The sequence below is a fragment of the Bombina bombina genome, chromosome 1 (assembly GCF_027579735.1).
Source record: "Bombina bombina isolate aBomBom1 chromosome 1, aBomBom1.pri, whole genome shotgun sequence".
NCBI classification, from domain to species: Eukaryota; Metazoa; Chordata; class Amphibia; order Anura; family Bombinatoridae; genus Bombina; species Bombina bombina.
Genome location: NC_069499.1, coordinates 1,142,366,823 through 1,142,392,871, shown reverse-complemented (window position 1 = coordinate 1,142,392,871; position 26,049 = coordinate 1,142,366,823). Strand labels below are relative to the sequence as shown.

Below are 26,049 nucleotides of genomic sequence, written 5' to 3'. Positions count from 1 at the left end.
AAAATTTAGAGAAAATGATGCTCAAGATGATTCCTCAAGTGAGGGGAGTAAGCATGGTACTGCATCATCCCCTCCTTCGTCTACACCAGTCTTGCCCACACAGGAGGCCCCTAGTACATCTAGCGCGCCAATACTCCTTACTATGCAACAATTAACGGCTGTAATGGATAATTCTATCAAAAACATTTTACCCAAAATGCCCACTTATCAGCGAAAGCGCGACTGCTCTGTTTTAGAAAATACTGAAGAGCATGAGGACGCTGATGATATTGGTTCTGAAGGGCCCCTACACCAGTCTGAGGGGGCCAGGGAGGTTTTGTCTGAGGGAGAAATTGCTGATTCAGGGAACATTTCTCAACAAGCTGAACCTGATGTGATTACGTTTAAATTTAAGTTGGAACATCTCCGCATCCTGCTTAAGGAGGTATTATCCACTCTGGATGATTGTGACAAGTTGGTCATCCCAGAGAAACTATGTAAAATGGACAAGTTCCTAGAGGTCCCGGGGCCCCCCGAAGCTTTTCCTATACCCAAGCGGGTGGCGGACATTGTAAATAAAGAATGGGAAAGGCCCGGTATACCTTTCGTCCCTCCCCCCATATTTAAAAAATTGTTTCCTATGGTCGACCCCAGAAAGGACTTATGGCAGACAGTCCCCAAGGTCGAGGGGGCGGTTTCTACTCTAAACAAACGCACCACTATACCCATAGAAGATAGTTGTGCTTTCAAAGATCCTATGGATAAAAAATTAGAAGGTTTGCTTAAAAAGATGTTTGTTCAGCAAGGTTACCTTCTACAACCAATTTCATGCATTGTTCCTGTCACTACAGCCGCGTGTTTCTGGTTCGATGAGCTAGAAAAGGAGATCAATAATAATTCTTCTTCTTATGAGGAGATTATGGACAGAATTCGTGCTCTCAAATTGGCTAATTCTTTCACCCTAGACGCCACTTTGCAATTGGCTAGGTTAGCGGCGAAAAATTCTGGTTTTGCTATTGTGGCGCGCAGAGCGCTTTGGTTAAAATCTTGGTCAGCGGATGCGTCTTCCAAGAACAAATTGCTTAACATTCCTTTCAAGGGGAAAACGCTGTTTGGCCCTGACTTGAAAGAGATTATCTCTGATATCACTGGGGGCAAGGGCCACGCCCTTCCTCAGGATAGGTCTTTCAAGGCCAAAAATAAACCTAATTTTCGTCCCTTTCGCAGAAACGGACCAGCCCCAAGTGCTACGTCCTCTAAGCAAGAGGGTAATACTTCTCAAGCCAAGCCAGCCTGGAGACCAATGCAAGGCTGGAACAAAGGAAAGCAGGCCAAGAAACCTGCCACTGCTACCAAGACAGCATGAGATGTTGGCCCCCGATCCGGGACCGGATCTGGTGGGGGGCAGACTCTCTCTCTTCGCTCAGGCTTGGGCAAGAGATGTTCTGGATCCTTGGGCGCTAGAAATAGTCTCCCAAGGTTATCTTCTGGAATTCAAGGGGCTTCCCCCAAGGGGGAGGTTCCACAGGTCTCAATTGTCTTCAGACCACATAAAAAAACAGGCATTCTTACATTGTGTAGAAGACCTGTTAAAAATGGGAGTGATTCATCCTGTTCCATTAGGAGAACAAGGGATGGGGTTCTACTCCAATCTGTTCGTAGTTCCCAAAAAAGAGGGAACATTCAGACCAATCTTAGATCTCAAGATCCTAAACAAGTTTCTCAAGGTTCCATCGTTCAAAATGGAAACCATTCGAACTATTCTTCCTTCCATCCAGGAAGGTCAATTCATGACCACGGTGGATTTAAAGGATGCGTATCTACATATTCCTATCCACAAGGAACATCATCGGTTCCTAAGGTTCGCATTCCTGGACAAGCAGTACCAGTTTGTGGCACTTCCGTTCGGATTAGCCACTGCTCCAAGGATTTTCACAAAGGTACTAGGGTCCCTTCTAGCGGTGCTAAGACCAAGGGGCATTGCAGTAGTACCTTACTTGGACGACATTCTGATTCAAGCGTCGTCCCTTCCTCAAGCAAAGGCTCACACGGACATTGTCCTGGCCTTTCTCAGATCTCACGGGTGGAAAGTGAACGTAGAAAAAAGTTCTCTGTCTCCGTCAACAAGGGTTCCCTTCTTGGGAACAATAATAGACTCCTTAGAAATGAGGATTTTTCTGACAGAGGCCAGAAAATCAAAACTTCTGAACTCTTGTCAAATACTTCATTCTGTTCCTCTTCCTTCCATAGCGCAGTGCATGGAAGTAATAGGTTGATGGTAGCGGCAATGGACATAGTTCCTTTTGCGCGCATTCATCTAAGACCATTACAACTGTGCATGCTCAGTCAGTGGAATGGGGACTATACAGACTTGTCTCCGACGATACAAGTAAATCAGAGGACCAGAGATTCACTCCGTTGGTGGCTGTCCCTGGACAACCTGTCACAGGGGATGAGCTTCCGCAGACCAGAGTGGGTCATTGTCACGACCGACGCCAGTCTGGTGGGCTGGGGCGCGGTCTGGGGACCCCTGAAAGCTCAGGGTCTTTGGTCTCGGGAAGAATCTCTTCTACCGATAAATATTCTGGAACTGAGAGCGATACTCAATGCTCTCAAGGCTTGGCCTCAGCTAGCAAAGGCCAAGTTCATACGGTTTCAATCAGACAACATGACGACTGTTGCATACATCAACCATCAGGGGGGAACAAGGAGTTCCCTGGCGATGGAAGAAGTGACCAAAATCATTCAATGGGCGGAGACTCACTCCTGCCACTTGTCTGCAATCCACATCCCAGGAGTGGAAAATTGGGAAGCGGATTTTCTGAGTCGTCAGACATTTCATCCGGGGGAGTGGGAACTCCATCCGGAAATCTTTGCCCAAATCACTCAATTGTGGGGCATTCCAGACATGGATCTGATGGCCTCTCGTCAGAACTTCAAGGTTCCTTGCTACGGGTCCAGATCCAGGGATCCCAAGGCGACTCTAGTAGATGCACTAGTAGCACCTTGGACCTTCAAACTAGCTTATGTATTCCCGCCGTTTCCTCTCATCCCCAGGCTGGTAGCCAGGATCAATCAGGAGAGAGCATCGGTGATCTTGATAGCTCCTGCGTGGCCACGCAGGACTTGGTATGTAGACCTGGTGAATATGTCATCAGCTCCACCATGGAAGCTACCTTTGAGACGAGACCTTCTTGTTCAAGGTCCGTTCGAACATCCGAATCTGGTCTCACTCCAACTGACTGCTTGGAGATTGAACGCTTGATCTTATCAAAGCGAGGGTTCTCAGATTCTGTCATTGATACTCTTGTTCAGGCCAGAAAGCCTGTAACTAGAAAAATTTACCACAAAATATGGAAAATATATATCTGTTGGTGTGAATCTAAAGGATTCCCTTGGGACAAGGTAAAAATTCCTAAGATTCTATCCTTCCTTCAAGAAGGTTTGGAGAAAGGATTATCTGCTAGTTCCTTGAAGGGACAGATTTCTGCCTTGTCTGTGTTACTTCACAAAACACTGCCAGCTGTGCCAGATGTTCAAGCCTTTGTTCAGGCTCTGGTTAGAATCAAGCCTGTTTACAAACCTTTGACTCCTCCTTGGAGTCTCAATTTAGTTCTTTCAGTTCTTCAGGGGGTTCCGTTTGAACCCTTACATTCCGTTGATATTAAGTTATTATCTTGGAAAGTTTTGTTTTTGGTTTTACGTACTAAACCTGGTTTTCTTCCGAAAGTTGTTTCTAACAAAAACATTACCAGGAGATAGTCGTGCCTTCTTTGTGTCCGAATCCAGTTTCAAAGAAGGAACGTTTGTTGCACAATTTGGATGTTGTTCGTGCTCTAAAATTCTATTTAGATGCTACAAAGGATTTTAGACAAACATCTTCCTTGTTTGTTGTTTATTCTGGTAAAAGGAGAGGTCAAAAAGCAACTTCTACCTCTCTCTCTTTTTGGATTAAAAGCATCATCAGATTGGCTTACGAGACTGCCGGACGGCAGCCTCCTGAAAGAATCACAGCTCATTCCACTAGGGCTGTGGCTTCCACATGGGCCTTCAAGAACGAGGCTTCTGTTGATCAGATATGTAAGGCAGCGACTTGGTCTTCACTGCACACTTTTACTAAATTTTACAAGTTTGATACTTTTGCTTCTTCTGAGGCTATTTTTGGGAGAAAGGTTTTGCAAGCCGTGGTGCCTTCCATCTAGGTGACCTGATTTGCTCCCTCCCTTCATCCGTGTCCTAAAGCTTTGGTATTGGTTCCCACAAGTAAGGATGACGCCGTGGACCGGACACACCTATGTTGGAGAAAACAGAATTTATGTTTATCTGATAAATTACTTTCTCCAACGGTGTGTCCGGTCCACGGCCCGCCCTGGTTTTTTAATCAGGTCTGATAATTTATTTTCTTTAACTACAGTCACCACGGTATCATATGGTTTCTCCTATGCAAATATTCCTCCTTTACGTCGGTCGAATGACTGGGGAAGGCGGAGCCTAGGAGGGATCATGTGACCAGCTTTGCTGGGCTCTTTGCCATTTCCTGTTGGGGAAGAGAATATCCCACAAGTAAGGATGACGCCGTGGACCGGACACACCGTTGGAGAAAGTAATTTATCAGGTAAACATAAATTCTGTTTTTTTTTTTTTGGGTGTGGATTATTTTCAGCAGGAATTGGCTGTCTTTATTTTATCCCTCCCTCTCTAGTGACTCTTGTGTGGAAAGATCCACATCTTGGGTAGTCGTTATCCCATACGTCACTAGCTCATGGACTCTTGCTAATTACATGAAAGAAAACATAATTTATGTAAGAACTTACCTGATAAATTCATTTCTTTCATATTAGCAAGAGTCCATGAGGCCCGCCCTTTTTTTGTGGTGGTTATGATTTTGTATAAAGCACAATTATTCCAATTCCTTATTTTATATGCTTTCGCACTTTTTTATCACCCCACTTCTTGGCTATTCGTTAAACTGAATTGTGGGTGTGGTGAGGGGTGTATTTATAGGCATTTTGAGGTTTGGGAAACTTTGCCCCTCCTGGTAGGAATGTATATCCCATACGTCACTAGCTCATGGACTCTTGCTAATATGAAAGAAATGAATTTATCAGGTAAGTTCTTACATAAATTATGTTTTTTAGGAACCACAAACAGACTGGAATAACATCCCAGACCTTGTTCCTGTACCGGAACAGGAACAATCACTCCCAGGTTGGAAAGGTCTCTTATGCAGTGTAAGAACGCCTCTCTCTTCGTCTGGTCTGCAGAAAATCTTGAAATCAGAAGCCTGTCTCTGAAAGGAAAACTTTTGAACTCTAAGTTGTATCCCTGGGAAACATTTTCTATTGCCCAGGTATCCAGAACATGTCGAGCCCAAGCCTAAGTGAAAAAAAGGAAAGTCTGCCCCCTACAAGATCCAGTCTTGGATGGGGCAAGTCTGTCATGCTGTCTAAATTCAACAGCAGGTTTCATGGATTGTGTCCTTAACTCAACAGCAAGCTACTTGGGCTATATTCCCCTATCATAAGTCATATAGGGACTCCAAAATGTTTAAACTGCTTATACCTGGGAAAAGGAGTGGAAGAATTTTCCCGGCAATCTTGAAAGGAACGAAATTATCTCATACTTCCTTTACGTTATTTACTCAAAAAACCCTTCTCCTATTCTTGGGAGAGGGGTTGTCTGTCCAAAAGAAACAGAAAACGTATGACACCAGTATGCCGCCGTACTGGAAGTAGTAGCTATATCCAGCTTCTAACCATAGGGTCCCTCCATACGAATAGCATCTCCCTCTAAGTTATAGAGAAACATGGGGTACCCTATAGCCCTATCTAGTACAGAAATATACTTGCACCAAGAAGGGCACATAACAATAATAGTATAACCTACTGGTGACGAGGTCACCCAGAGTAGCTAAAATCTCCACTAAGTAGTAAATGAAGGGATTTAAGCTAAAATATGAGGAAAAGAAACTCAGTATCAGATAAAGGAATAACCTCATCAGAGACTGAGAAATCCTTATTCGATACTCCGGAAGTAACTTCCATCTCTGTGTTTCAGATAAAGGAGTTACCCAGAGAGAGACTGAAACTTTCCCCCATATACTACCAAAGTATCTTCCGCCTCCAGGCTTTAGGGAAGAAACATTTGTAAATAAATACACTACTTCAAGCGGATTCCCTGCTTAGCACGGGAAAAGCATACAATGTTACAGATATCGCCATGACCTAATATGAGCGAAGTTTATCCTATCACTAACGTAGGCAAAGAGTATGACTGGAGTGGGAGGGAAGGGAGGAGCTATTTAACATCTCTGCTGTGGTGCTCTTTGCCTCCTCTTGCTGACCAGGAGGTGAATATCCCATTAGTAATTAAGATGATCCTGGACTCATCGTGTCTTAAAAAAGAAATGTGTTTTTTTACCAACTGCATGTGTTAGAACTGTAAAAACTTGCTTTACATTGTGACTTAGCTGCTTGTATACCATTGCAAAGGCGATGTGCTTGGCCAACTCTTTTGCTGCTTGCAGCTATATTTCTTTCATGTAATTAACAAGAGTCCATGAGCTAGTGACGTATGGGACACACATTCCCACCAGGAGGGGCAAAGTTTCCCAAACCTTAAAATGCCTATAAATACACCCCTCACCACACCCACAAATCAGTTTTACAAACTTTGCCTCCAAGGGAGGTGGTGAAGTAAGTTTGTGCTAGATTCTACGTTGATATGCGCTCCGCAGCAAGTTGGAGCCCGGTTTTCCTCTCAGCGTGCAGTGAATGTCAGAGGGATGTGAAGAGAGTATTGCCTATTGAATGCAGTGATCTCCTTCTACGGGGTCTATTTCATAAGGTTCTCTGTTATCGGTCGTAGAGATTCATCTCTTACCTCCCTTTTCAGATCGACGATATACTCTTATATTTACCATTTCCTCTACTGATTCTCGTTTCAGTACTGGTTTGGCTTTCTACAAACATGTAGATGAGTGTCCTGGGGTAAGTAAGTCTTATTTTCTGTGACACTCTAAGCTATGGTTGGGCACTTTATTTATAAAGTTCTAAATATATGTATTCAAACATTTATTTGCCTTGACTCAGAATGTTCAACTTTCCTTATTTCCAGACAGTCAGTTTCATATTTGGGATTATGCATTGAATTATCATATTTTTTCTTACCTCAAAAATTTGACTTTTTTCCCTGTGGGCTGTTAGGCTCGCGGGGGCTGAAAATGCTTCATTTTATTGCGTCATTCTTGGCGCGGACTTTTTTGGCGCAAAAATTCTTTTCCGTTTCCGGCGTCATACGTGTCGCCGGAAGTTGCGTCATTTTTTGACGTTATTTTGCGCCAAAAATGTCGGCGTTCCGGATGTGGCGTCATTTTTGGCGCCAAAAGCATTTAGGCGCCAAATAATGTGGGCGTCTTATTTGGCGCTAAAAAATATGGGCGTCGCTTTTGTCTCCACATTATTTCAGTCTCATTTTTCATTTGCTTCTGGTTGCTAGAAGCTTGATGTTTGGCATTTTTTCCCATTCCTGAAACTGTCTTATAAGGAATTTGATCTATTTTGCTTTATATGTTGTTTTTTCTCTTACATATTGCAAGATGTCTCACGTTGCATCTGAGCCAGAAGATACTACAGGAAAACCACTGCCTGCTGGATCTACCAAAGCTAAGTGTATCTGCTGTAAACTTTTGGTAGCTATTCCTCCAGCTGTTGTTTGTAATAATTGTCATGACAAACTTGTTAAAGCAGATAATATTTCCTTTAGTGATGTACCATTGCCTGTTGCAGTTCCCTCAACATCTAAGGTGCAGAATGTTCCTGATAACATAAGAGATTTTGTTTCTGAATCCATAAAGAAGGCTTTGTCTGTTATTTCTCCTTCTAGTAAACGTAAAAAGTCTTTTAAATCTTCTCTCTCTACAGATGAATTTTTAAATGAACACCATCATTCTGATTCTTTGGACTCTTCTGGTTCAGAGGATTCTATCTCAGAGATTGATGCTGATAAATCTTCATATTTATTTAAGATGGAATTTATTCGCTCTTTACTTAAAGAAGTACTAATTGCTTTAGAAATAGAGGATTCTAGTCCTCTTGATACTAATTCTATACGTTTGGATAAGGTTTTTAAAGCTCCTGCGGTTATTCCAGAAGTCTTTCCTGTTCCTAATGCTATTTCTGCAGTAATTTCCAAGGAATGGGATAAATTGGGTAATTCATTTACTCCTTCTAAACGTTTTAAGCAATTATATCCTGTTCCGCCTGACAGGTTAGAATTTTGGGACAAAATCCCTAAAGTTGATGGGGCTATTTCTACCCTTGCTAAACGTACTACCATTCCTACGTCAGATGGTACCTCGTTTAAGGATCCTTTAGATAGGAAAATTGAATCTTTTCTAAGAAAAGCTTATCTATGTTCAGGTAATCTTCTTAGACCTGCTATATCATTAGCTGATGTTGCTGCAGCTTCAACTTTTTGGTTGGAAACTCTAGCGCAACAAGTAACAAATCGTGATTCTCATGATATTATTATTCTTCTCCAGCATGCTAATAATTTCATCTGTGATGCCATTTTTGATATTATTAGAGTTGATGTTAGGTTTATGTCTCTGGCTATCTTAGCCAGAAGAGCTTTATGGCTTAAGACCTGGAATGCTGATATGGCTTCTAAATCAACTCTACTTTCCATTTCTTTCCAGGGAAACAAATTATTTGGTTCTCAGTTGGATTCTATTATTTCAACTGTTACTGGTGGGAAAGGAACTTTTTTACCACAGGATAAAAAGTCTAAAGGTAAAAACAGGGCTAACAATCGTTTTCGTTCCTTTCGTTTCAACAAAGAACAAAAGCCTGATCCTTCGTCCTCAGGAGCAGTTTCAGTTTGGAAACCATCTCCAGTCTGGAATAAATCCAAGCCTGCTAGAAAGGCAAAGCCTGCTTCTAAGTTCACATGAAGGTACGGCCCTCATTCCAGTTCAGCTGGTAGGGGGCAGGTTACGTTTTTTCAAAGAAATTTGGATCAATTCTGTTCACAATCTTTGGATTCAGAACATTGTTTCAGAAGGGTACAGAATTGGTTTCAAGATGAGACCTCCTGCAAAGAGATTTTTTCTTTCCCATGTCCCAGTAAATCCAGTGAAAGCTCAAGCATTTCTGAATTGTGTTTCAGATCTAGAGTTGGCTGGAGTAATTATGCCAGTTCCAGTTCCGGAACAGGGGATGGGGTTTTATTCAAATCTCTTCATTGTACCAAAGAAGGAGAATTCCTTCAGACCAGTTCTGGATCTAAAAATATTGAATCGTTATGTAAGGATACCAACGTTCAAGATGGTAACTGTAAGGACTATATTGCCTTTTGTTCAGCAAGGGAATTATATGTCCACAATAGATTTACAGGATGCATATCTGCATATTCCGATTCATCCAGATCATTATCAGTTCCTGAGATTCTCTTTTCTGGACAAGCATTACCAGTTTGTGGCTCTACCATTTGGCCTTGCTACAGCTCCAAGAATTTTCACAAAGATTCTCGGTGCCCTTCTGTCTGTAATCAGAGAACAGGGTATTGTGGTATTTCCTTATTTGGACGATATCTTGGTACTTGCTCAGTCTTTACATTTAGCAGAATCTCATACGAATCGACTTGTGTTGTTTCTTCAAGATCATGGTTGGAGGATCAATTTACCAAAGAGTTCTTTGATTCCTCAAACAAGGGTAACCTTTCTGGGTTTCCAGATAGATTCAGTGTCCATGACCCTGTCTTTAACAGACAAGAGACGTCTAAAATTGATTACAGCTTGTCGAAACCTTCAGTCTCAATCATTCCCTTCGGTAGCCTTATGCATGGAAATTCTAGGTCTTATGACTGCTGCATCGGACGCGATCCCCTTTGCTCGTTTTCACATGCGACCTCTTCAGCTCTGTATGCTGAACCAATGGTGCAGGGATTACACGAAGATATATCAATTAATATCTTTAAAACCGATTGTTCGGCACTCTTTAACGTGGTGGACAGATCACCTTCGTTTAATTCAGGGGGCTTCTTTTGTTCTTCCGACCTGGACTGTAATTTCAACAGATGCAAGTCTCACAGGTTGGGGAGCTGTGTGGGGATCTCTAACGGCACAAGGAGTTTGGGAATCTCAGGAGGTGAGATTACCGATCAATATCTTGGAACTCCGTGCAGTTTTCAGAGCTCTTCAGTTTTGGCCTCTTCTGAAGAGAGAATCGTTCATTTGTTTTCAGACAGACAATGTCACAACTGTGGCATACATCAATCATCAAGGAGGGACTCACAGTCCTCTGGCTATGAAAGAAGTATCTCGAATTTTGGCTTGGGCGGAATCCAGCTCCTGTCTAATCTCTGCGGTTCATATCCCAGGTGTAGACAATTGGGAAGCGGATTATCTCAGTCGCCAAACGTTGCATCCGGGCGAATGGTCTCTTCACCCAGAGGTATTTCTTCAGATTGTTCAAATGTGGGGGCTCCCAGAGATAGATCTGATGGCCTCTCATCTAAACAAGAAACTTCCCAGGTATCTGTCCAGATCCCGGGATCCTCAGGCGGAGGCAGTGGATGCATTGTCACTTCCTTGGAAGTATCATCCTGCCTATATCTTTCCGCCTCTAGTTCTTCTTCCAAGAGTAATCTCCAAGATTCTGAGGGAATGCTCGTTTGTTCTGCTAATAGCTCCGGCATGGCCTCACAGGTTTTGGTATGCGGATCTTGTCCGGATGGCATCTTGCCAACCATGGACTCTTCCGTTAAGACCAGACCTTCTGTCACAAGGTCCTTTTTTTCCATCCGGATCTGAAATCCTTAAATTTAAAGGTATGGAGATTGAACGCTTGATTCTTGGTCAAAGAGGTTTCTCTGACTCCGTGATTAATACTATGTTACAGGCTCGTAAATCTGTATCTCGAGAGATATATTATAGAGTCTGGAAGACTTATATTTCTTGGTGTCTTTCTCATCATTTTTCCTGGCATTCTTTTAGAATACCGAGAATTTTACAGTTTCTTCAGGATGGTTTAGATAAGGGTTTGTCCGCAAATTCTTTGAAAGGACAAATCTCCGCTCTTTCTGTTCTTTTTCACAGAAAGATTGCTATTCTTCCTGATATTCATTGTTTTGTACAAGCTTTGGTTCGTATAAAACCTGTCATTAAGTCAATTTCTCCTCCTTGGAGTTTGAATTTGGTTCTGGGAGCTCTTCAAGCTCCTCCGTTTGAACCTATGCATTCATTGGACATTAAATTACTTTCTTGGAAAGTTTTGTTCCTTTTGGCCATCTCTTCTGCTAGAAGAGTTTCTGAATTATCTGCTCTTTCTTGTGAGTCTCCTTTTCTGATTTTTCATCAGGATAAGGCGGTGTTGCGAACTTCTTTTGAATTTTTACCTAAAGTTGTGAATTCCAACAACATTAGTAGAGAAATTGTGGTTCCTTCATTATGTCCTAATCCTAAGAATTCTAAGGAGAAATCGTTGCATTCTTTGGATGTTGTTAGAGCTTTGAAATATTATGTTGAAGCTACGAAATCTTTCCGTAAGACTTCTAGTCTATTTGTTATCTTTTCCGGTTCTAGGAAAGGCCAGAAAGCTTCTGCCATTTCTTTGGCATCTTGGTTGAAATCTTTAATTCATCTTGCCTATGTTGAGTCGGGTAAAATTCCGCCTCAGAGAATTTCAGCTCATTCTACTAGGTCAGTATCTACTTCCTGGGCGTTTAGGAATGAAGCTTCGGTTGACCAGATCTGCAAAGCAGCAACTTGGTCCTCTTTGCATACTTTTACTAAATTCTACCATTTTGATGTATTTTCTTCTTCTGAAGCAGTTTTTGGTAGAAAAGTTCTTCAGGCAGCGGTTTCAGTTTGAATCTTCTGCTAATGTTTTTTGTTAAACTTTATTTTGGGTGTGGATTATTTTCAGCAGGAATTGGCTGTCTTTATTTTATCCCTCCCTCTCTAGTGACTCTTGTGTGGAAAGATCCACATCTTGGGTAGTCATTATCCCATACGTCACTAGCTCATGGACTCTTGTTAATTACATGAAAGAAAACATAATTTATGTAAGAACTTACCTGATAAATTCATTTCTTTCATATTAACAAGAGTCCATGAGGCCCACCCTTTTTTGTGGTGGTTATGATTTTTTTGTATAAAGCACAATTATTCCAATTCCTTATTTTATATGCTTCGCACTTTTTTTCTTATCACCCCACTTCTTGGCTATTCGTTAAACTGATTTGTGGGTGTGGTGAGGGGTGTATTTATAGGCATTTTAAGGTTTGGGAAACTTTGCCCCTCCTGGTGGGAATGTGTGTCCCATACGTCACTAGCTCATGGACTCTTGTTAATATGAAAGAAATGAATTTATCAGGTAAGTTCTTACATAAATTATGTTTTTTATTTGTGTGTGTATTAATATGGAGTTAGCTTCTCCACCTTTGGAGCTATAAATGCTGGCAGCCCGGCTACTAAAAATATAAAACCAGTTCTTTGAGACATCCAACTGTGCTCCTCTTGTAGCCAGTTTTATGTAACTTATATATTCCAGCATTTAATACTCTTCAATTCATGCAGTTTTTTTAGAAGATCTTTTTTGTGCTGTACATAATGTGTATAACACAAAGGTGCTTTAAGGCTTTATGCTTTTCTTGTAAATGTTTTCACTGTTTGGAAATCCTTATTTGGCCATCAGGAAAAATCACTGGGAGAATGGAGCTAAGAGAATATTCTTCTTTCCAGACTTCTCCCATTCCTCCTGTCGAACAAAATCCCACCTTGAAACTTTTGGGAGCTATTTTGAACAAATTAATATAAAAGCTTTTCCAGGGCAAGGCTAGTGATGCTAGCTACCCCATAGCCAGTTCTTGCATAGATGATGGTCATCATAAAAGACATGGGACAGGATTTTGTTTTCTATGGGAAAGAGGGACAGTTTCACACCATTTCAGAGCGTGTTAATGCTTACATTTTGTGTTATTCTCATGTATGGTTCTTTAGGATGTAAAACCTTTTTGTTAGCATCGCACAAAGTGTATATTGTAAGCAATTTGTACCCCATATTGAGATCTGGTTAAAAGGCCTTTTAATGTTTCTCTTAATCTACAACATTCTTACAAAATTGCTATTATTGGGCCTTGTCTTTGTTTAAAAAAAAAGGCAAAAAAAAATCTGGGAATGAATTATCCTGCCAAACAGTTTCATAATACCTCAAACTTGGCTTTATTGTTCCAATTGAGCTATACTATCTTCAAAACAATGTAGGCTATAGTGGTGTGCAAAATCCTTCAGCTAATGTCAAAGGATTCTCTGGAGGCAGTAGTCAGTTAATAAGTTATTCCAGCCTCCATCTTGGCAAAAAATAACTTTATTTGTCCAATATTGGGTCCAAGGAAACAAATCTGGATAAGAGGACCTGGCAAGTCTGTCATACCGTGCCCCAGAGAAGAAAAGTGTGCTGTTTTCCAAACTTTGTTTGAAGCTACTACTAATATGGCAATACTCACAGTGACAGGCATTTGACATTGAGACAGATTCACTACAGCTTTTTAGCACAACAGCCTGGCAAAGTTCAAGATGTTGTATTTTTATTTTTAAACAAGTAATTTTACTTTTATGTAAGATGCAACTTGCTAATCAAGAGTATGGCCACAGTCTACACCCTACATAGTATATGACAAAAATCATGGCAGTTCTTAAAATCATGGCAGTGTAATATACTGTTTTATCCAGCAAACACTGGGGTCGATCTCAGTGCTTTAGAAAAGCTTATCAAATCTGAAAAAAAAATCCCTTTTAATTGTGAATTATGTCAAAAAATCATTAGATGTTTATATTCTGAAGGATTGTGATCGACCTCTGTCTTTTAAAGATTAATTCTCTTTCTGTCAAGTGATTGTATCTGGGTCATACACCAACCATCATAGAGTGTTTCTGCCATTAAGGTCTCCAATATCCTCCTAAATACAGAACTCCTAGAGGCCCTCTCTGACATTCATATTCTAGGAGTGGAATATTGGAGGGCAAATTTGTTTAAAACAAAAAAAAAAAATGGTCCTATTACAGGAGTGGGATGTACATAAGTCAACCTCTTTGTGCTAAGACAATTATTGCACGGAAAGCATGGAACCTCAGGCATGGTGAACAGATGCCAGGACAGTTTTAAGGAAATAATTACTTAAATTCTTAACATCATAACCTAAAACATCTTGCAGGACCAGAAGCACAGCATGCTTATTTCTGTAATATGGACACTTCAATTTAAAGAGACAGTGATGGTAAAAAGTACATGTTTTAAAATCAGGTCCGGAATCTAAGCACTATTTTAGATGGACTAGATTAAAAAAATAGTTCTTCATTAGAAGTGATCAATTAAAGTCCATCTAAACTAGTTCTTAGATTCTGGACCTGATTTTAAAACATGTCAGGTTTACTATCGCCTTATAGGGACAGTCTACACCAGAAATGTTATTGTTTAAAAATATAGATAATACCTTTATTACCTATTCCCCAGTTTTGCACAACCAACACAGTTATAGTAATACATGTATTACCTCTGTAATTACCTTGTATCTAAGCTTCTGCAGACTGCCCCCTTATCTCAGTGCTTTTGACAGACATGCAGTTTAGCCAATCAGTGCAGACTCCTAAATAACTCCACAAGAGTGAGCACAAAGCCATATATGTCTGCTATTTCTGAACAAAGGGGATCCCAGAGAAGCATTTATAACCATTGTGTCATAATTGCACAAGCTGGGGGTAAAAATTTTTTAATGAGAAACCTAAAGTTTGTGAAAAAGTGAACAATTTTTTTTATTTGATAGCATTTGGCGGTGAAATGGTGGCATGAAATATACCAAAATGGGCCTAGATCAATACTTTGGGTTGTCTACTACAGTACACTAAAGCTAAAATTAACCCTACAAGCTCCCTAATTAACCCTTTCACTGCTGGGCATAATACACATGTGGTGCACAGTAGCATTTAGCGTCTAATCTAATTCTAATTATCAAAAAGCAACGCCAAAGCCATATATGTCTGCTATTTCTGAACAAAGGGGATCCCAGAGAAGCATTTAAAACCATTTGTGCCATCATTGCACAAGTTGTTTGTAAGCAATTTCTGTGAGAAACCTAAAGTTTGTGAAACAATTTGTGAAAAAGTGAACGATTTTTTTTATTTAATCGCATTTGGTGCTGAAATGGTGGCATGAAATATACCAAAATGGGCCTAGATCAATACTTTGGGTTGTCTTCTAAAAAAAAAAATAGGTACATGTCAAGGAATATTCAGGGATTCCTGAAAGATATCAGTGTTTCAATGTAACTAGCGCTCATTTTGAAAAAAAGTGTTTTGGAAATGGCAAAGTGCTACTTGTATTTATTGCCCTATAACTTGCAAAAAAAGCAAAGTACATGTAAACATTGGGTATTTCTAAACTCAGGACAAAATTTATAAACTATTTAGTATGGGTGTTTTTTGGTGGTTGTAGATGTGTAACAGATTTTGGGGGTCAAAGTTAGAAAAAGTGTGGGATTTTTTTCAATTTTTTCCTCATTTTATATATTTTTTTATAGTAAATTATTAGATATGAAAATAATGGTATCTTTAGAAAGTCCATTTAATGGCGAGAAAAACGGTATATAATATGCGTGGGTAAAGTAAATGAGTAAGAGAAAAATTACAGCTAAACTCAAATACCGCAAAAATGTAAAAATAGCCTTGGTCCCAAACAGACAGAAAATGGAAAAGTGCCATTAAGGGGTTAAACATTGTTGTTACATATATATTTATGGAACCTATTTGGCAAGATCTCTGTTTATACCAAGCAAGTTGAATGTCACCCCGTAGTGTAAAAGGAAAGGAGAATTTCACCTCTGAAAAGCTTTTCATAGTTAGAGTAGTCAAGCTGTGGAATTTGATGCCGAGGTATTGTTAATAGCTTAGATATGTTTCCATGGTTGCTAGTTATTGTAAACAGGGTAAACATGCAGTTTAGCCAATTAGTGCAGACGCCTAAATAACTCCACGGGAGTGAGCACAATGTTATCTATATAACACATGAACTAGTACTATCTAACAGGGAAAAATTTTCAAAATGCTCTGAGCTAAGAGGCGGTTTCCAACGGTTTAGAAATCAGTTTGTCTAGCTAGGTTTAGCGTTTCAAATATACTACCAAGGGAACAAAGCCAATTTAATGGTAAAAGTAAATTGGAAAGTTGTTTAAAATTGCATGCCCTATCTGAATCATGCAAGTTTAATTTTGACTAGACTGTCCCTTTAAGCACTAAATATATTGTATTGAGTTTATTAACCGCTTCCATCTAGTGATGGGTGCTGCCATGTTGAAATCCTATCTTTCTCAATATTCCAACATCACATGTGCAGCAACTCTGCTTCAGATACCTGCAATGTAACCTAGGTTCCATAATGGCAGCACCCATGATTAGGAGATCCATGAAATGTGTTTAGTGTCTCTTTAAGCTCACTATGGTTATGGTATTGTTCCCTTGTGTTCTAGCAGGTGTTTTTTCTTGCATCACTTGCATCCTTAACGTGCTGTCACTCTAAAATTTAAAGGCACAGTCTAGTGAAAATTAAACGTTCATAATTCACTTAGGACATGCTATTTTAAACAACTTTCCAATTTACTTTTATCATCAATTTTTATTTGTTCTCTTGATATTGTTTGTTGACAGTTTTTCACAGCTAGACAGCGCTAGTTTTGTGTGCCATATAGATAACATTGTGATCACTCCCGTGGAGTTATTTATACGTTAGCACTGATTGGTTAAAATGCAAGTCTATCAAAATAACTAAGGAAAGGGACAGTCTGCAGAAGCTTAGATACAAGGTTGGTTATGCAAAACTGTGGAATGGGTAAGTCACTATCTATCGTTTTAAACAATAACAATTATTGTTTGACTTTCCCTTTAAGAAAAGATTTTATCTGTAAGTAACAAATACCGTTCTTATGCTACATTACCTTTTAAAATAAGTTGTTGATAATACAAATGTGCAATGCTGATTTTCTTTCGTTCATTTACAGACTAACGTGAAATACAAAATACACAACAAAAAGATACTGTTCTTTTTACAGCTATTACATATTCTATTTTCAGGTACTGTTCCATATCTGAAGACAAAGTTTATCTGCGTAACACCGTACGTATTGAGAATTTCACTGTTCGTTATTAATTGCGTATGTGAGCTGTGGCCCTTAAAGGGAAATGTTAACCTTCCATGTTGTGTCCTAAAATTTATATTTTTAAAGATTGATCATCTTGTGCTTGCTCAAAGCCATATTGACCAATGTCATAGTACCCAGTAAATGTGTGATTTAAGATTTTCATTTAACCCCTTAATGACCAACGACGTGCAGGGTACGTCGTCCAAAAAAAATACAGCTAACGACTGAGGACGTACCCTGTACATCGTTGGTCTTTGAAAGGGGTGGAAGCGATCCTGATCGCTTCCAGCCGCTTTCCTGTTACTGCAGTGATGCCTTGATATTGAGGCATCCTGCAATAACAGTTTTTAGCAGTCCGATGCAGAGAGAGCCATTCTGTTTCCCTCTCTGCATCGGCCATCGATGGCTATGTTCGTTGGTGGGTGGGAGCTGATCCTGGGAGGCGAGTGGACGGCCATCGGTGAAGGGCGGGATCGCGTGTGGGTGCGTGTGTGGACGGGTGGGAACCCTACACTATGGAACAAGTTTAAGGAGGGACAAAGTGGGAGAGAGGGTGGGAATAAAAAATATTAAGCGATCTGCGAGAGGGTGGGGGGTTGGGTGTTGAGGGGGGGGGCAGCTACACTACAGAAAATATTTTTTTTTTATTAAAAATAAAAAAATATATATTTGATTTCAAACTGGGTACCCAATATGGCACACCCAGTACCCAATATGGCGCACAATAAGGCAGAAGGGGGGGGGCGGCTAAGGGGGGATCCTACACAGCAGAATTTATTATTTATTTATTTTTATTTTTTAAATACAGCAAAAAAAAAAATTTTTAGTATTGGCAGACTTTCTGCCAGTACTTAAGATGGCGGGGGCAATTGTGAGGTGGGGGAGGGAAGAGAGTGGTTGGGAAGGATCAGGGGGTGTGATGTGTTAGGTGGGAGGCTGATCTCTACACTAAAGCTAAAATTAACCCTGCAAGCTCCCTACAAGCTACCTAATTAACCCCTTCACTGCTAAACATAATACAAGTGTAATGCACAGCAGCATTTAGTGGCCTTCTAATTGCCAAAAAGCAACGCCAAAGCCATATAGGTCTGCTATTTCTGAACAAAGGGGATCCCAGAGAAGCATTTACAACCATTTGTGCCATAATTGCACAAGCTGTTTGTAAAAAAATTTCAGTGAGAAACCTAAAGTTTGTGAAAAAGTGAACGATTTATTTTATTTGATTGCATTTGGCGGTGAAATGGTGGCATGAAATATACCAAAATGGGCCTAGGTCAATACTTTGGGTTGTCTACTACAGTACACAAAAGCTAAAATTAACCCTACATGCTCCCTAATTAACCCCTTCACTGCTGGGCATAATACACGTGTGGTGCGCAGTGGCATTTACTGGCCTTCTAATTGCCAAAAAGCAACGCCAAAGCCATATATGTCTGCTATTTCTGAACAAAGGGGATCCCAGAGAAGCGTTTACAACCATTTGTGCCATAATTGCACAAGTTGTTTGTAAACAATTTCCGTGAGAAACCTAAAGTTTGTGAAACAATTTGTGAAAAAGTGAACGATTTTTTTTATTTGATCGCATTTGGCGGTGAAATGGTGGCATGAAATATACTAAAATGTGCCTAAATCAATACTTTGGGATGTCTTCTAAAAAAAAATAGGTACATGTCAAGGAATATTCAGGGATTCCTGAAAGATATCAGTGTTCCAATATAACTAGCGCTCATTTTGAAAAAAAGTGTTTTGGAAATAGCAAAGTGCTACTTGTATTTATTGCCCTATAACTTGCAAAAAAAAGCAAAGTACATGTTAACATTGGGTATTTCTAAACTCGGGACAAAATTTAGAAACTATTTAGCATGGGTGTTTTTTGGTGGTTGTAGATGTGTAACAGATTTTGGGGGTCAAAGTTAGAAAAAGTGTGGGGTTTTTCTTCCATTTTTTTCTCATATTTTATAAAAAAAAATTATAGTAAATTAAAAGATATGATAATAATGGTATCTTTAAAAAGTCAATTTAATGGCGAGAAAAACTGTATATAATATGTGTGGGTACAGTAAATGAATAAGAGGAAAAATACAGCTAAACACAGCAAAAATGTAAAAATAGCCTTGGTCCCAAACGGACAGAAAATGGAAAAGTGCTGTGGTCATTAAGGGGTTAAACATTGTTGTTACATATATATTTATGGAACCTATTTGGCAACATCTCTGTTTATACCAAGCAAGTTGAATGTCACCCAACAGGGTAAAAGGAAAGGAGAATTTCACCTCTAAATAGCTTTTCATAGTTCGAGTAGTCAACCTGTGGAATTTGATGCCGAAGGAATTGTCAATTAATAGCTAGGCTATATGTATTCATGGTTGCTAGTTATTGTAAACAGGGTAGTAGTTAAATTTTACGACTGCCAACTGGTTAAAAAAAAGAAAAAAAGATGTATCACATGACGTTTTGCAAAGGTTGAACTTAAAGGGACACTGAACCCACAATTTTTCTTTTGTGATTTAGATAGAGCATGCAATTTTAAGCAACTTTCTAATTTACTCATATTATAATATTTTCTTTCTTCTCTTGGTATCTTTATTTGAAATGCAAGAATGTAAGTTTAGATGCCGGCCCATTTCTGGTGAACAACCTGGGTTGTCCTTGTTGATTGGTGGATAAATTCATCCACCAATAAAAAAGCTATCCATAGTTCTGAACCAAGAAAAAAAGCTTAGATGCCTTCTTTTTCAAATAAAGATAGCAAGAGAACGAAGAAAAATTGATAATAGGAGTAAATTTGAAAGTTTCGTAAAATTACATGCTCTATCTGAATCACGAAAGAAAAATTTTGGGTTCAGTGTCCCTTTAAAGGGATAAAAAGTTAAAAAATTATAATGTTTATGGATGCTTTTCAATTTGAGATATAAGCATTTTTGCACTATAGTTTCATCAGCAAAAATGCTTCTAGTTAAACTTATTACTGTTTCTTTTTAATGACACAATGAGTCCACGGATCATCTTAAAGGATTACTTTCTGTTATAATTTTTAAGCTAAACAACTAACATATTAAAGTTAATAAACATTCATTAAAACCTACTGACCTATATTTTCTCCAAAACGAATTTTCATAACGTTCTAAAAGTTATATCTTTTATTCGCCGATGATGTCACGTTATCCTGCCCACTTAAACCAATAACTTTGTGTTTAAAGCGCCATTTTGAAACCTAGGTATTGTAAACGGATTGGTACAGAGCAAAGGATACCCACGGAGTGGGTTTGGAAAACAATTAAATTTGCAGACAAGATTTCTGATATACGGTAGAGATATGTTAATGAAATGCTATCGATAAAAAGCGTATTTGGGGTAGTTAGTAACAGGCATAGAAAATATTTACTTACAGTGGCCCTTTAATTACTATAGGTAATACCACTCCTGCCCTGCAGGAGGCGGCAAAGAGCACCACAGCAAAGCTGTTAAATATCACCTCCCTTCCCTCCCAACCCAGTCATTCTCTTTGCCTACGTTAAGTGCAAGGAGGTGGTAAATTAGGTATTAGAAAAGATTCTTCAATCAAGAGTTTGTTTTTAAAGTAGTGCAAGATTGTGCTGCTTTGTTCTAGGGTGTAGCCGTAGTCCATATCAGTCTCTTCAGTAGAGCAGTGGTGGCTTTAAAGCAATGGGAACTTGTGGGACATAATTCTCTCTGCGCCTCCCATATATTGATGCTACCCTTATGCTGAAAACCTGAGGGATATTTACTCAGGAATTTCTTTTAATTTCACAAGTCCATGTGAGGGATAGCCATGCTGTCAGGCAGCACATGAGGTAAGTGCTGGCTTTATTTCTGGGGGACAAGTATTAATCTCAGAAAAAGGTTGGGCACTTTATTATATGGGACAGACCTCATAGTTATAAGGCTCATAGACTCTCCTAGGGGCATAGGGGACACTTTAGACAGCTCAGATGCAGGCACTGGGGCTGGTTATATTTATTGCGGTGGTTCCACATCTCCCGGCGGTTTTATAACTTAATTAACCAACCAGGAGATTCCTTAGGGACACGCCCACAATGGGAGGTACTCCAGGACGTAGCAAGTAATTGCACGCCCTTTTTTCCGTTCTCTCAGCTCTATGGTAGCAGGCATACTACGCATCTCATAATCATAGCCGCCTGATAATTCCGGAGACTGATATTGTCAGACGTGTTTAGAACGGAGACTCACTGTGGGGATCATACGGCTCCTGCTCAGAGGAGGTAGGCACCTCAACAAGCTGTTGCTGAGGTGTAGAGGTGTTTTCAAGATTATTTTAGCGGGTTAAGTCTCTCTATACTAAGTTTGTTTAACCGGAATAAAAAAGTTACGGTCTATTATTTAAAGGGACAGTAACTTTTTTATAATTTTGCATTGCCTTAATAAAAACTAATTTTTTTATGTCAAATTGTTTATTTGGGTAATACAATGGACCAAGAGACCTTAGAAAGTATCACTTTATGTTTGGATGCCAATGTGGAACCACCAATCCCTTTCTGTTCCTCATGTTTTGAAAGGACTTTAAACTACAGGGATAGAATTTTTTCTGAGCCAACATTTTCTAAAGAGGATGCTGTTCAGGAATCTAATGACAATGTTCAATATATGCCGCAGCTTTCTCCTCAAGCGTCCCAAATTTTACCGCCCTCACATGCAGTGCCCTGCGCTTTCTCTCTAGCTCCCGCTGGAGTACTTTAAAAGACATCGCTTCTCTCATGTCTTCTGCCATTTCAGATGCTTTGTCTGCTTTTCCATTGTTGCAGGGAAAGCGTAAGAGGAAAATCAGACATTCAGTAAGCAAGGTTTCTGACGCAGTTATTGCTATTTCAGATGTCCCCTCACAGAAGCCTGAGGAGGAGGATAACTTTGTAGCATCTGAAGGTGAAATTTCAGATTCTGACAGTGTAATGCCTCTTGCTGATACTGAGGTGGTATCCTTCAGGTTTAAGCTAGAACACCTCCGTCTGTTACTTAAGGAGGTTTTAAATACATTGGATGACAGCGACTCCACGGTCGTTGTCAAATATTTTGAGGTACCTTCCTTGATAGACGTTTTTCCGGTACCAGACCGAGCTTCTGAGATCATTGCTAAGGATGGGTAGTCCCTTTTCTCCATCTCCTATATTTAAAAAGATGTTTCCCATAGCCGACTCTGTTAAGGAGGCTTGGCAAACAGTCCCCAAGGTGGAAGGATCTGTTTTCACCTTAGCTAAGAGAACTACTATTCCCATAGAGGATAGTTGTGCTTTCAAAGATCCTATGAACAAAAAATTAGAGGGGTTACTCAAAAAGATGTATGTACACCAGGGCTTACAATGGCAGTCATCTGTGTGCATTGCTACCGTCACTAGTGCGGCGGCATATCGGTTTGATGCGTTGTCTGATGCAATCAGGACTGAAACCTAGCCTGGACGAAATCCAGGATAGGATAAAAGCTCTTAAATTGGCTAATTCCTTTATTACGGATGCTTCCCTAAAAAGTTATCAAACTGGGAGCAAAGATTTCAGGTTTCTCTGTTCTAGCTCGCAGAGCCTTATGGTTGAAACCTTGGTCTGCAGATGTATCCTCTAAGTCTAAGCTTTTAGTGATTCCTTACAAGGGGAAGACCTTGTTTGGACCTGGCTTGACGGAAATAATCTCTGATATTACGGGAGGTAAGGGTCATCTTCTCCCTCAGGATAAGAGAAACAAAAAAAAAGGGATGACAGAGTAATTTTCGTTCCTTTCGAAATTTCAAGGGAAATTCTTCCTCTTCCGCCTCCAAGCAGGACCAGTTTAAACCTTCATGGAGACCCAATCAGTCTTGGAATAAGGGAAAACAATCCAAAAAGCCTGCTATTGAATCAAAGACAGTATGAAGGGCCTGCCCCCGATCCGGGACCGGATCTTGTAGGGGGCAGACTTTCCTTCTTTGCTCAGGCTTGGGTTCGAGATGTTCAGGATCCCTGGGCAGTAGAAATAGTGTCCCAGGGATACAAACTAGAGTTCAAAAGTTTTCCTCCCAGAGGCAGGTTTCTGCTTTCAAGATTATCTGTAGACCAGACAAAAAGAGAGGTGTTCTAACACTGGGTAGGAGACCTCTCCTACCTGGGAGTGATAGTTCCTGTTCCGATTCAGGAACAGGGTCTTGGATTTTATTCTAATCTGTTTGTGGTTCCCAAAAAAGAGGGAACCTTCAGGCCTATTTTAGATCTCAAGAGTCTAAACAAATTCCTCAGAGTACCGTCCTTCAAGATGGAAACTATTTGTTCCATTCTCCCTTTGGTCCAAGAGGGTCAATTTATGACAACGGTGGATTTAAAGGACGCATACTTGCATGTTCCCATTCACAGGGATCATCACAAGTTTCTAAGGTTTGCCTTTCTAGACAAACATTTACAATTCGTGGCTCTTCCCTTCGGTCTTGCCACAGCTCCCAGAATTTTCTCAAATTTTCTGGGATCGCTGTTGCCGGTGCTTCGGTTACGGGGCATTGTAGTGGCGCCCTATCTAGACAATATTCTAGTCCAGGTGCCATCTTTTCAACAAGCAAGATCCCACACGGAAATGTTGTTAACCTTCCTGCAATCTCACTGATGGAAGGTAAATCTGGAAAAGAGTTCCTTAGTCCCAAATACAAGGGTAACTTTCTTGGGAACCATAATAGATTCCCTATCAATGAAGATTTTTCTGTCAGGAAATCAAAGATTTTCAATACTTGTCTAGCTCTTCAGTCCACTCCTCGGCCATCAGTGGCTCGGTGCATGTAGGTAATCGGGCTGATGGTAGCGGCAATGGACATCATCCCGTTTGCTCGGTTCCATCTCAGACCTCTGCAGTTAAACATGCTCAGGCAATGAAACCGAGATTATGCGGATTTGTCTCCTCAAATTCTTCTGGAGCAGGAGACAAGGGTTTCTCTTCAATGGTGGTTGTCTCAGGATCATCTCTGCCAGGGTGCCTGCTTTTGCAGACCATCTTCGGTGATTGTGACAACAGACGCCAGCCTTCTAGGATGGGGAGCAGTCTGGGGCTCCCTAAGGGCTCAGGGAGTTTGGACTCAGGAAGAGTCTGTTCTACCTATAAACATTCTGGAACTGAGAGTGATATTAAATGCTCTTCTGGCCTGGCCCCAGTTAGCCTCGGTCCGGTTTATCAGGTTCCAGTCCGACAACATAACTTCAGTGGCTTACATCAATCATCAGGGAGGAACAAGGAGTTCCTTAGCGATGACAGAGGTAACCAAAATAATTCAGTGGGCAGAAACCCACTCTTGCTGTCTGTCTGCGATCCACATCCCAGGGGTGGACAACTGGGAGTTGGACTTCCTCAGCAGACAGACCTTTCATCCGGGGGAGTGGGAACTCCATCCGGAAGTGTTTTTCAGCCTGATTCTCAAATGGGGTCAGCCGGAATTTGATTTCATGGCATCTCGGCAGGATGCCAAGCTTCCGAGGTATGGGTCGAGGTCCAGGGACACTCAGGCGGTGCTGATAAACACCCTGGCGGTACCTTGGACCTTCAGTCTAGCATACCTATTTCCTCCGTTTGCTCTTCTTCCTCGGGTCATTGCTCGAATCAAGCAGGAGAGGGCATCGGTGATCCTCATTGCACCAGCTTGGCCTTGCAGGTTTTGGTATGCAGCTCTGGTGGACATGTCATCTCTGCCACCTTGGAGACTTCCGTTGAGGAAGGACCTTCTAATTCAAGGACCCTTCCATCACTCAAATCTAGTTTCTATGCAGCTGACTGTTTAGAGATTGAACGCTTAATTTTATGCAAGCCGGGCTTTTCAGAATCGGTCATAGAGACCGTGATTAAGGCTTGTAAACCTGTAACTAGAAGGATTTACCATAAGATATGGCGTAAATATCTCTATTGGTGTGAATCCAAGGGCTACTCTTGGAGTAGAGTTAGGATTCCTAGAATTCTGTCTTTTCTCCAAGAGGGTTTGGAGAAAGGATTATCGACAAGTTCCCTAAAGGGTCAAATTTCTGCCTTATCTATTTTGTTACACAAACCTCTGGCAGATGTTCCAGATGTGCAATCTTTTTTTCAGGCCTTGGTTAGGATCAGGCCTGTTTTTAAGCCAGTTACTCCTTCATGGAGTCTTAATCTGGTTCTCAAAGTTCTTCAAGGGGTTCCGTTTGAGCCTATGCATTCCTTAGATATTAAGTTGTTATCTTGGAAAGTTTTATTTCTTGTTGCTATTTCTTCTGCTCGCAGAGTGTCAGAGCTCTCGGCATTGCAGTATGAGTCCCCTTACCTTATTTTTCATTCAGATAAGGTAGTTTTACGTACTAAATTAGGATTTCTTCCTAAGATTGTTTCTGAACGGAACATTAATCAGGAGATTGTTGTTCCTTCCTTGTGTCCTAATCCTACCTCTCAGAAGGAACGGCTTCTGCACAATTTGGACGTGGTTCGTGCCTTAAAGTTTTATCTGCAGGCGACTAATGATTTTCGTCCGTCTTCTGCTTTGTTTGCGGTTTTCTCAGGAAAACGTAAGGGACAGAAAGCTACGGCTACTTCTTTCTTTTTGGCTGAAGAGTATCATACGTTTTGCATATGAGCTGGTACCCGCCTGATCTTATTGCCCGGGAGATCAATAGAGTTAGAAACTAGGATAGGTCCAGCTACTTTAAGAAGAATTCTAAAGATCAAGGTAGGTTTAAAGAATCAAATCCTCCTTTATTTATTACTAGATTCAACTCCAATTATCTTGCAGTTAACAAAATCCTCAGCAAACATTGGTCTATTCTTACCAATGATCCAACTCTCAAACAGATTTTGGGCGACAAACCCAAAGTGGTCTACAGGAGAGCACCAACTTTGAAAATGGCCCTAGCCCCGAGCAAAATTGTTAAAGATAAATT

The 26,049-nt window shown here is 40.5% G+C and overlaps 1 protein-coding gene across 4 annotated transcripts in view; it reads left to right on the top strand.

Annotated features, from left to right (window-relative positions):
* STAT3 (signal transducer and activator of transcription 3) overlaps window positions 1–26,049 on the top strand; it is a 600,544-nt gene that overhangs the window by 493,643 nt on the left and 80,852 nt on the right. For all 4 annotated transcript variants that reach the window (XM_053699116.1, XM_053699126.1, XM_053699099.1 and 1 more), the window contains exon 22: window positions 17,105–17,147. In XM_053699116.1, the coding sequence (XP_053555091.1) occupies window positions 17,105–17,147 (43 nt within the window). The remainder of the gene's footprint in view (window positions 1–17,104; window positions 17,148–26,049) is intronic.